At 34.8% G+C, this 12,142-nt stretch overlaps 1 protein-coding gene across 3 annotated transcripts in view; it reads right to left on the bottom strand.

Moving 5' to 3' along the window:
• CDK8 (cyclin dependent kinase 8) overlaps positions 1-12,142 on the bottom strand; it is a 134,207-nt gene that overhangs the window by 69,745 nt on the left and 52,320 nt on the right. For all 3 annotated transcript variants that reach the window (XM_049778250.1, XM_049778252.1, XM_049778253.1), the window contains exon 2: positions 7,563-7,638. In XM_049778250.1, the coding sequence (XP_049634207.1) occupies positions 7,563-7,638 (76 nt within the window). The remainder of the gene's footprint in view (positions 1-7,562; positions 7,639-12,142) is intronic.

The following is a 12,142-nucleotide window of genomic DNA, read 5'->3' as shown; positions in this document are numbered from 1 at the left end:
GTAACCCTTAGGAAAAGGAATATGAGAGGCATCACTTTGCCCAACTTTAAATTGTATTACAAAGCTATAGTCATTAAAAAATATGGTAATGGAATAAAGACAGACCCTCAAATCAATGGAATTGATTTAAGTATTCAGAGAATGTTCCCCAGACATACAATCAATTAATCTTTGATAAAGGTGCAATAAAAGCAAAATGGAGCAAGGAAAGCCTCTTCAACAGTGGTGTTGGGACAACTGGTCAGCCACATGCAAAAAAGTTAATTCAGACCTTCCTCGAACACCATGCACAAAGGTCAAATCCAAATACCTCCCTCAAACACCATGCACAAAGGTCAAATCCAAATAAAGACCTTGATATCAGACCCGCAACCATAAGGTACATAGAAAAACATGAAGGTAAAACACTCCATGGCACTGAGAATAAGGGCATCTTTATGGAGGAAATATCACTTTCCAAACAAGCAGAAGCAGAGATAAACAGATGGAACTATATTAAGCTGAGAAGCTTCTGTACCTCAAATAAAATAGTGATTAGGATACAGAATGGAAAAAACTACTGTATATACTCGAGTATAAGTCGGGTTTTCGGCACAAAATCTGAACAATTATTTTTATATCTGTGACTGGCAATATACCCTCCCCCAAAAAAAACCTGAGTCTGGATATTAAACTTATAATGCTAACACTGTTTCTCTCATACATTCATTGTGTGGTCTCATTTCTTCATATTTCACCACCCATGCATCCACTCTCTTCAAGAGGAGTCAAAAAGTCCTCTAATTCAACCAGACCCCAAGAGCTAGTCAGCAACAACCATATGCTCCCCTGAGATTATCAGGAGTGATTCCTGAGAGCACAAATAGGAGTAACCTCTAAGCACCCCAAGTTTGATCCCCCTCCAAAATTAGGGTCCCAAATAAAATATAGGATCTCTCTTCTCTGACCACATGAAAATTAATAATAAAAAATAAAAGTTCATCTGGAAAGTTTCACAAAATTAAAAGTCAAACTTTTGTAAATCATAATAAAGGTAGAAAAATGAAGATATTTAGTATTAAATTACAATAAAATACAATATAACAAAACTTGTGAAATATAAACTAGAACATTATGTGAGAGGAAAATAATTTTTTTATTTATCTTAGCAAAGAACAGTTTTAAACCAATGATCTAATTCTACCTACAGCAGATAAACAAATGTAAATAAAAATAATAAATGATGAGAATTACTGAAACAGAAAATATTGTGATTAAATTCACAATGAAAGGATGCACTATATAAGTTACAGAAATAGAGAACTTCTGAATAATTCTGTGACAATAAAACCTAACAAATGTAAGATAAATATAGTGTGAAGAGTTCTGTATATATTAAAAAAATAACAATGACTGGTGAACACTATCAAATATTTAAAAATAATTACCAATCATATAGAAAACAGTCAAAAATAAAGGTTAAAGAAATGCTACCTAACTCTGTTTAGCTTAATCTTGAAATTAAAGACAAACATCTAGAAATACAGAAAATTAGATCTTAATATCCTACAAATTCATAGGACTAAAATTATTTAACACATTAGTAAACCAAATCTAATACATAACCAGCAAGGAATAATTTCAATAATAGCTGGGGCTAAAATATAATTCAATGGTAAAGTACTATAAATGGCTTATAAGCTTGAGACCTGGATTGCCCATCACTGCAAAAAGTATATAAATCAAAAATTGAATCACTATATTCTAATAATACAGCAGAACAAGAGAAAACTAGAAGAATATGATCATCAAGGGCAGTATACTTGATAAACAGTTTACCAAATGAGATTACAAAGTGTAGGCACCCGGGTAGGGGATAGAAGGAGGAAACCCTGAGACAATGATAGAGGAAAATGAATATTGGTGGGGAGTATAGTATTGATGCACTCCCTGTATACATGAAACTCTAACATTAACAGTTTTATAAATCAGTGCTTCTCATGAATGTAAATATATATAATTTAATAACATTAAATTAATAAAACAAGGAAACTTTCTAAGCCTAACATTATCTATTAAAAAAAGTAAAAAATTTTAAGTAAAAATAGGTTTTATTTGGAAATCCTAAAAAAAGGGGGAGAGAGAATAAGAAAGACTAATGTACTCAAGAGACAGTGTAGGCTTCTCAAATGGTGGAGAGACCTCCATAAACATCCCAAAGTTAAAGCAGGAGCATAGGAAAGTACACATCTAAACAGGAGAGATGTGGGCAACATGTGCATGTGGAAACCATGTGTATGGGCCCAGGGAAATATGTGCCTAAATAATTTAATGTTTTAAAGGTGAAACAATAAGAATACCTTTCTCCAAGACCAGAAACAAACTATCTGTTTTCACTACTAATCAACACTGCATGAAAACTTCTAGTCAGTATAGTAAGTCAGTACATTCAGAAAAAATTAAAAATACAACAATGGAAATATAGCCAACAGCATCAACAGTAACTACTGCATAACAATGCAGTATTATGCAGTGTTATGCATAACTATTGCATAACAATACAATAAAGTTTAAATAGAACTATAATTTTAATTTCTGAAAATATTTTAGTAAGTCTCAAAAATAAAGTTAAATATTCATGTATGACATGATTTTATGTAAAAAAAAAAACCCCAAGGGGCCAAAGAGATAGCATGGAGGTAAGGCGTTCGCCTTGCATGCAGAAGAACAGATGGTGGCTCGAATCCCAGCATTCCAGATGGTCGTTCAAATCCCAGCATTCCAAATGGTCTCCCGAGCAAACCAGGAGCGATTTCTGAGCATAGAGCCATGAGTAACCCCTGAGCGCTGCCGAGTGTGACCCAAATACCAAGAAAAAAAGTCCCCAAGATATCACTCTAAAAACCTAATAATAATTTAAATGAACAATATATATTACACAATTATTTTAAAAACCTATGTTTAGGGCCAGAATGATAGCACAAAGGTAAGACGGTTGCGTTGCAAGCTGCTGACCAGAACAGACATGGATTTGATGCTCAGCATCCCATATAGTCCCCAGAACCTACCAGGAGCAAATTCTGAGTACAGAGCCAGGAAAACCCTGAGGTCAGGAAGTATGGCTCAACCCCCACCCCCCAATCAATGTTTTTTTTTCTTTTTATTTATTTATTTATTTTAATATATATAATCTTTAAGCACCATGATTTACAAGCATGTTTGTAGTTGGGTTTCAGTCATAAACAATGCTTAGTGCAGAAGCAAACAAAGTAGATTTCAACTTAAGATAATTTCACTAAAATAGAATTAGAAATGTAAAATATTTTTAAATTTGCTTAACAATATGCAAAATATCTGTATTTAAAAAAATAAAGAAAAGTTTTAAAGGTGGAGTATGTATCTTTCCAGATTCATACATGGCTTTTAAGTTTCATTATTAGTCCTTAAAGGAATCATTTCTTCCTTCTTAGAAACAGAAATGGATCAGCTAATAAAAAAGTAATATGTCTTTAAAAATAGCCTAAACAATACTAAAACTAAAGAATATAGCTGATGGTAGCCTTATTTCAAGTCACTGTCAAGCTACAGTGACTACATAAGCGTAAAAGAAAACAAAACAATGGTACAGAAAAAAGCCCAAAAACAGTAACTTAATCTTTTACAAACATAAAAAAAGAATTTAGAAAAACACAAGCTTTGGGTGTAAAAACAGTCACAGTCACACATTTAGATTTGATAAGGTGAAGTGGACCTCAAAACTCTACATCATACAATACACAAAACTGGAGATAATACTGGGTAGGAATATTCCTTGCAAGTACTCAAATTAGGATCAATCCCCAACATGCCATATGGTCTCCCAACCAGCCAAGAGTAATTCCTGAGTGCAGAGCCAGAAGTAAGCCATGAACATGTTGATGTGGTTCTAAAGTAAAATAAAAAATAAATTAAATAAAGTAGAATAAAAGACTATCTCAGCCAAAATTAGAAAACAAATGAAAATAAGAAATTACAATTAAAAGTTCTGCTCAAGTTTAGGTGAAGCACCATTGAGTAACCATTCAGAACCCAAATGTCTGGCAACAGCTGAAGGGAAAAAGAAACTGTGAGACATACACACAATGAAATATTATACATCTAAAGAAAAGAAATTAAATCATGACAATTTGGATGGAACTGGAGATTATTGTTTTGAGCAAAATAGCCAGAGGATGAAGGACAAATACCAAATGATCTTATTCATTCATAGTATATAAAGAAAGAAATCAAAGACACAAATAAAGTGAATTAATAACCAACCCTAGGCACTGAATTACAAGTCTGAGAAAACTAGATTTGTGGAGAAAGGGGAGTTGAGAGGGGCAATGACATAGGTTAAAAGTTACACAAGGGCACTGGTTGAGGATGATTAACTAATACAAAATATATGTATTAAAAAGAATGACAATGTCATTCATGGTCTTTTCTAAAGTAATAATTATGCCCTGGGCATATTGATAGTAATAAAATAAGGCAAACTTATGAATCAAAAATCATATCTGCCAATATCAAAGGTAGGGCATTTGCCTTGCAGGCAGCTGATCTGAGTTTAATCCCCAGTATCCCATATTGTCTCTCTAGTACTGCCAAGAGAGTGCAGAGAAGAGAGTAAACCCTAAGCATCACAAGCATCACTGGTGTGGCCCAAAGGGTTTAAAAAATTCCCCGCAAAAAAAAGACTGCTAACTATCCATCAACAACAGTGGGAGAAAGAGAAGGGGAAATGCCAGAAGTGTCATAAGAAAAGTGATGTCATGAGCACTTTGGAGGTGATGGTGTGCTTATACATCAACATAAAACACTAATGTAAACACTATTTTGATGTCTAAATTAGAATGTAAACAATAAGCTTTTATACTTCACATTATGCCTAACCTCATTTATAGTATTACCTATTTTCTGAATTTTTGTTTTCAAAATCCTGTGATGCGATGCATTTTAAAAAAAAAAAACACATGCAAAAATACATGAGCAAGTGTAAAATTCAGTGAATTTGCACATATTAAGAAGCAAGACCTAGAACAGGAGTAGGATACAAAGCATGAGAAGAATTCTTAAAGTTCCCTTGTTTACTACTTTCTGTCATTAACAATCCTTTTTGTTTGTTTGTTTTTGGGCAATTATTGTCTAACATCACTAATCATAGTTCCATGGATTTGGATAATTCTTTAAAACTGACTAGAATATACAGAATAGTAAATGCTAAGGAACTGACAGTTGAGGCATAAGTATCTTGCCTCAAGACTCCAGTGCATGAGGTCAAAGCAATAGCAAAAATGGTAGGGTTTTATCATGCACAGCAGGTAGAACGTTTTTGCCTGGGTTTGATTCCAGATATCCCAAGTTTCCCCAAGCCTGCCATGAATAATTTCTGAGCACAGAGCCTAGAGTAACCCCTGGCTTTTTTGCTCCCAACACCAACCACCACAGCAAAAAAAGATTCAAGAGTATGGAAAACATATAAATTAAATAAAATACAATTTCCAATATGGCATACCAGTAATTACAAAATGTCCCCACCTCATACCTTACTTCTTTGTTTTTTTGGGACATACCCAGCATAATTAGGAATTGTATTTCTGGTGGTGATAGGGACCACCATATGGGAGACCAGGGTTCAAACTCAGGTTCACACTGTACAAGAGAAGTGTCCTATGTATTATCTCTCCTACCCCTCATACTCAAATCTTTCATATCCTCTAAATTTTCCTTGATCTTGAAGTTAAGATATACCGTATATACTCGAGTATATGCTGAGTTTTTCCAGCATAAAATTTGTGTCGAAAATCCAGAACTTGGCTTAGAATCAGGTCATACAGGCTATTTGATTTGGTGCATGCCCACTGAATCAAATGCATATAGTCTCCAGTCTAATACCGTCTGCTGGAGGGGGCAGTGCTTCAGCTCAGTTCACAAGTCACGGCTGAGCTGAAGAGGTAGGCCACTCAACTGAACTGTATGCCACTGAACTAGTTAACCCACAATATTCTGCGCTTTGTATGAAACCAACAGCAGTGATGATGACAATGTCTGTGCTGATACCCTCACATCAGATGCAGCTGAAGCTCTGTTTGGACATACAGATGATGAGGGGGAGGAATCCAGTTTTGAAGGAGTTTCACCTTTGTGATTTAGCTTGATTACCTGTTAAGCTACAGTTTTCTGCAGTTTATTTGAAGTTTTAAAGTTACTGTTGCTAGTTTACAGTTTTTCTTTAGCAGTAAGTATTGAAAAACATTTAACCTATGATTCCTCAATTATTGTAACTGTTTTGGGTACATTTTTTTTTTAATTTACCAGTGGCTGCTACATTTCCACCTTGGCTTATACTCGAGTCACTAAGTTTTCCCAGTTTTTAGGGTAAAATTAGGGGGTTGGTTTATCTATACTCGGGTCAGCTTATACTCAAGTATATATGGTATATTTTCTACCATTCGTTACACTTCTATCATAGTGCTGGCACACTATTTTCTTATTGAAAGATTTAAGAATCTGTTTCTTCATTCATCATTGTATAAACACCTCTATCAGGAACCTTCCCTGCTTCTGTTTCTTTTACCTTCTTTAACTTCTTTTTTTTTTGGGGGGGGGGGGGGAACCACACCCGGCTCAGGAGTTATTCCTGACTATCTGCTCAGAAATAACTCTTGGCATGCACGGGGGACCATATGGGATGCCTGGATTCGAACCAACCACCTTAGGTCCTGGGTCGGCTGTTTGCAAGGCAAACGCCGCTGTGCTATCTCTCCGGCCCAACCTTCTCTAACTTCTGTCAACATGATAAACAAAAGATGACAATTAGTTGAAATCCAGTGTTTTAAAACCTATTGAATGAGTAAAGTATATAAGTTACTATCCATACTGTTTCATATATCTATGAAGAGGTAAAGGGAGCAAAAGCAATAAAAACAAAGAAATTAATATTCTAGATATTCTGATTCTAACCAAACAAAAACCAATTTAATGCACAATATAGCATAGTAAAAATGTTGATGAAATCTCACAGAAGTAATGTTCAGGTTATGTGCATGAATAATTACTTAATAATAAAATAACTGAAAAAGGTTGTTTTATGAATTATAATATAGTTCCAATAACCAGATGGAAAGTTGTATCTTTGAAAGAAGTTATAATTTTATAAACTCAAAGAATAGCTACAATAAAAAAATAAAACAGATTTTATTAAAATAGAAATATTTATATGTATAAACTAATATCACTATTATGTAGATGAAATACAGTAATCATGAATATTTAATATCATTAATTAGAAATATTTGTAAAGATAACTGATTGTTTTAATTCCAAATGACAAACTCATAAAATTTAAATAGAACTACACATCACCTTTACTTCCCTTTTAAAAAATGTATTTGTAGGTACAGGATTTTATATTATATTATATTATATTATATTATATTATATTATATTATATTATATTAAAAACTTCTAATTAATATGCTTATCTATAACAAGTACAACTTAAAAACCTATATAATTGACTCAGTCAATAGGTAAGAGTGATAATAAAAAGCTTCACTTACTGCTATTTCTCTACATGCCGACATTGAGATCCCAGTTCCTTCTATTTGTTTTAAAGCATAGTCTTTATCATCTTTCCTAAAAAAAAAAAAAAAAGAGTAATTTTAATAAACATATATCTATACTTCTATATTTTTAATAAAACAATTGCAAATCAGAGTTAATACACATGATACAATTCACACTTAATCACAGAATGTATAATAAGACGCATTAAATCACAAAACGTTAAACAATTCAATCTCATTTTATGAGGAAACAAATTAAAAAGAATAATATGACAAATCCAAGGATTCAATTACTTGCAAATTTAAAAACTCAAAAATGAAATTATTCTACTTAGTATGGCACTGTCATGGTGTTTATAGTTGTTTTCTACTAGACTAAGAAAAAAAAATTTAGGGTACATACCCTGTGACCCTCAGGGGTTATTCCTGACTGTGCTCAGAAATCGCTCCTGGCTTGGGGGCCATATGGGCCACTGAGGGATCAAACCGCGGTCTGGCCTGCCTAGGTCAGCCATGTGCAAGGCAAACGCCTTACCACAGCTCCACCGCTCTGCTCTGGCCCCTAGACTAAGAAAACTTTGAATTACCATCTTACGCTTATTAATGCTAACACTTAAGCAATACCTATAAACAATATTTCTAATATAAAGACAACAGTATCTCTATGGATAAAATACTTTATAAGTCTATTCAGATTCTAATTAATAGTCTCCCTCTTAATAATCTCTTAATTTTTTCACCCTTACTAAATTGTGTTTTTACCTATTTTCATGTAAATTTCAAAGTGTATTACCACAGAGATATTCATATTAGTTTTTAAATTTTACATACATCTTTTTTTTTTTTTTGGATTTTCGGTCACACCTGTTTGATACTCAGGGGTTACTCCTGGCTAAGTGCTCAGAAATTGTCCCTGGCTTGGGGGAACCATATGGGACGCCGGGGGATCAAACTGCAGCCCTTCCTTGGCTAGCGCTTGCAAGGCAGACACCTTACCCCTAGTGCCACCTCGCTGGCCCCTTGCATACATCTTTTAAAGAAAAAGAAAAAAAAAAAAAGCCAGAGAGATCGTGTTAGCCTTGCAGTAGCTAACCAGATTCGATCCCTGGCAACCCATATGTTCCCCCAAATCTAGGAATGATCTGAGAACTGAGCCAGAAGTGATCCAGAAAGGCAAAATAGAGTTAGAGAAAGTCCTCTTGGCAATTCAGAAGCACCATTTTTCAAAACAGATCAATGAACCCGAGGAAAAGGGAAGCAAAAGAAAGGGTCTTGCAGTCACCCTGCTGGCTTCCCACTGGTCAGACAATCCCAGGAAAGTGATAAAGACAGAGCAACAGGGGGACCCTCTTCTTGACCCAAAACAGTGAAGCACAGAGAGTGGCCATTCAACTTCACTCTGTGGCCCCACATTTTTCCTAGCCACACCACAATAATCAACGCCATACGGCAAACTGATGCAAACTAGTAATCTGATGATTAGGAAAGCAAACAAGAAAACCACCATGCTTAGTGAGAAAGGATAGAGTTCTGAAGACCCAACTAAGTATGGGCTACATATATAGCCTCTCTGTTAAGTGGCTGAGACGCTTCTCAGATACAGACTTTAGGGAGAAAATATTAAGGATGTTCAAAAATTCAAAGAAACCATGGAAGACTAGAGTGGATATGACAGAAGAAATGAGAAAACTTCAAACCTAAATGACAACTAAAAAAATTCACTGGAAGGTCTCAGCAATAGAGTCTAAGCTTCTGAGGACAAAATCAGAACTAAGTCAAGAAGAAAGTCAAGGACAAAGTCAGAAAACCACATATTACAAATATCCAACAGTGTTTGTCTCTCTGTATGACTTTGGAAAAATTCCCTTGGGAGATTTCCTTCTTTCTAAGGGCTAAGTAATACAGACTCTTTTTCTTTTCTTATTTTTTCCCTTTGTGCTGGAGATGGTTAACAGGGGCTAAGACAAGTGGAATATGATATACTGTCAAGCCACATCCCTGGATCCTCTCCTTTCTAAGTAGCCCTTTACACATCCCCTCTAGAAACAAAATTCACTGCTTGTCTCCACTTTTCTGAATTATTGGAATATTATGCTGATATTTATCTGTTTTCATCCTTTTATAACAAAATTTGACTTTTCCAACTTTACAAGTCTAGTCTTTCATTTTCAAATGTTTTCTGAATAAACCTTTGGGCACTATGCCTTAGGTTCATGTGCTACATCATCTAAAAAGCAACTTTTGGATTTGCCTTCTGAAAATATAGATCCCAAAATTAAAACGAGTAAAACTGGTGTCCTATGCCCTTGAAATGTTTGATTCCTATTGTGAATAGGGAATCTATTCTCTCCAAACTATGTAAAAAAAAAAAAAAATAGCAGTCTTTACTGATCAACTACACTTACATGCAAATAAAACATATCTATAAGTATGTTTCATGACTACGTTCTTTTGTAATCATCTTTATTCATAAATACACTGGAAAAACTCCCACTTAGGTTTCTAGGGATATATGCTTTCTATTTTGTGATGTAGATCATTCAGTGCTAACAAGCCTACCGATTTTCTACTATTCTATAGAAAAGCTTATAGAACTAAAGAACTTCAATTCTTCCATTCATTGGTTAAAGTGTGGTTTAGTGGATACATTTGAACCCAGGGCCTCAAAAAAATAAGTTAGTATCTCAGCATAGCTCTTAAAGGTACTGAACCCATCTTTTTAAAATCATTCACTTCATTTTTCCCTTTTTCTCTGTCAAATAAAACATCCCAAAGATTAAGAGCTGACTGGCAAATATTACATGAAGATCCTCTTCTTTCCCCAACTAAAATCATTTGTAATTTAGGGAAAGCACATTAAAGAAAAGAACTTAAAAACAGAGTCAATTTCCTCAGAGAGATCATTATATAAATTTCTGGGGCTGGAGAGATAGTACAGAAGGTAGGGCTTTTGTCTTGTATATGACTGACCTGGGTTCCATGTCCAATACCTCATACACATGGGCCCTAATTCTGCAAGGAGCAATTCTTGAGTGCAGAGTCTTAAGTAACCCAGGCCTGATTACTGCCAGGTATGGCTCAAAAACAAAAAAATATTTAGAAGATGCAGGCTCATGTCATATCCCAAAAGCCATCATATTGTTTCAACTAATTTTTGTTTTAAGACTTCAACACCCTTGTCAATAAATGACAAGCAGTAGAAAATATAGTCATAGATTTGTTAATGTCTTCACTGTTCAGAGTATGTTCTAACTCCCTGGGTAGTGAGAGACTGAATTCTTAGAAATAAATTGTGTACATCAATAGAGTAATCGGATGTTCAAAAACTTCTGGAAGTATAATAATTATCCAGAGCTATTCAGTCTCATGACTGATGGAAACAACTTCCCTTGCTAAATATTAAACTGTCTACTCACAGATTAGTAACTTGCTATTTTTGAAATGTCATTAGGGAAAAACTATACTTGAACCCCTATGAAAATGAGTTTGCTGTATTATGTTAACTAAAGCAGCTGTCCAGCCTAGATCCGCAGGTTTCAACTACAGTGATGCAATCCATGCTCTAGTCATTGAAGATCTGTCCCAGTCAAAGCCTTCAAACTGAGAGTCTTAGAAATACTCAGAAAATGAACTGGTTACTTTAGACCTGTTACTGAGGCACATGAGAGGCATCTTCCACTCAAAGTCCCTTGTAAAAAGATGTACAGGCTGATTAGTTCTGTACACACTCTCTTCAAGCCACCTCACCTGAGCCACTAAGCTGTCTTTCCTTTTCTACCTTTTCCTCCCTCTCAGTGAAGTAAATAGTTTTATTTTAGAACCAGGAGACGAGTAAACTCCATAAAGTAAAAAGTAACTAGGCATTCCATGTTAGGAATACATGCAGGTTTATTCCAAAATAGAATGTGCCGAAGCTCCTTTTTCTATCTGCTGATTTAAATTCCTTAACCATTTAGCAGAAATTTAAGTGTTCTTGTCACTTGCTGTATCCAATACCTAGCTACAATTTGCTTATGATTTTACTAAAATATTCAAATCAGCAAGTGCTAGACTTTCTTTTGGGTCCAACTTAGCTCACTCTAGTTCTGGGCGATTAATTATCCTCAACAACTAAACTAGATTTTAAATAATAAACCAAAAATAATAAAGAGTCTATAAATAAGAATCGTAAGTATGGGGCCAGAGAGATAGCATGGAGGTAAGGTGTTCGAATCCCGGCATCCCATATGGTCCCCTGAGCCTGCCTGGAGCGACTTCTGTGCAAAGAGCCAGGAGTAACCCCTTAGCACTGCCGGGTGTGACCCCCCCACCAAAAAAAAAGAATCGTAAGTACCGTATATACTTGAGTTAAGCTGACCCAAGTATAGATAAACCAACCCCCTAATTTTACCCTAAAAACTGGGAAAACAGTGACTCGAGTATAAGCCAAGGTGGAAATGCAGCAGCCACTGGTAAATTAAAAAAAAAATGTACCCAAAACAGTTACAATAATTGAGGAATCATAGGTTAAATGTTTTTCAATACTTACTGCTAAAGAAAAACTGTAAACTAGCAACAGTAACTTTAAAATTTCA

This window comes from Suncus etruscus, chromosome 8, assembly GCF_024139225.1.
Source record: "Suncus etruscus isolate mSunEtr1 chromosome 8, mSunEtr1.pri.cur, whole genome shotgun sequence".
NCBI lineage: Eukaryota > Metazoa > Chordata > Mammalia > Eulipotyphla > Soricidae > Suncus > Suncus etruscus.
This window is presented reverse-complemented; position numbering and strand designations above follow the sequence as displayed.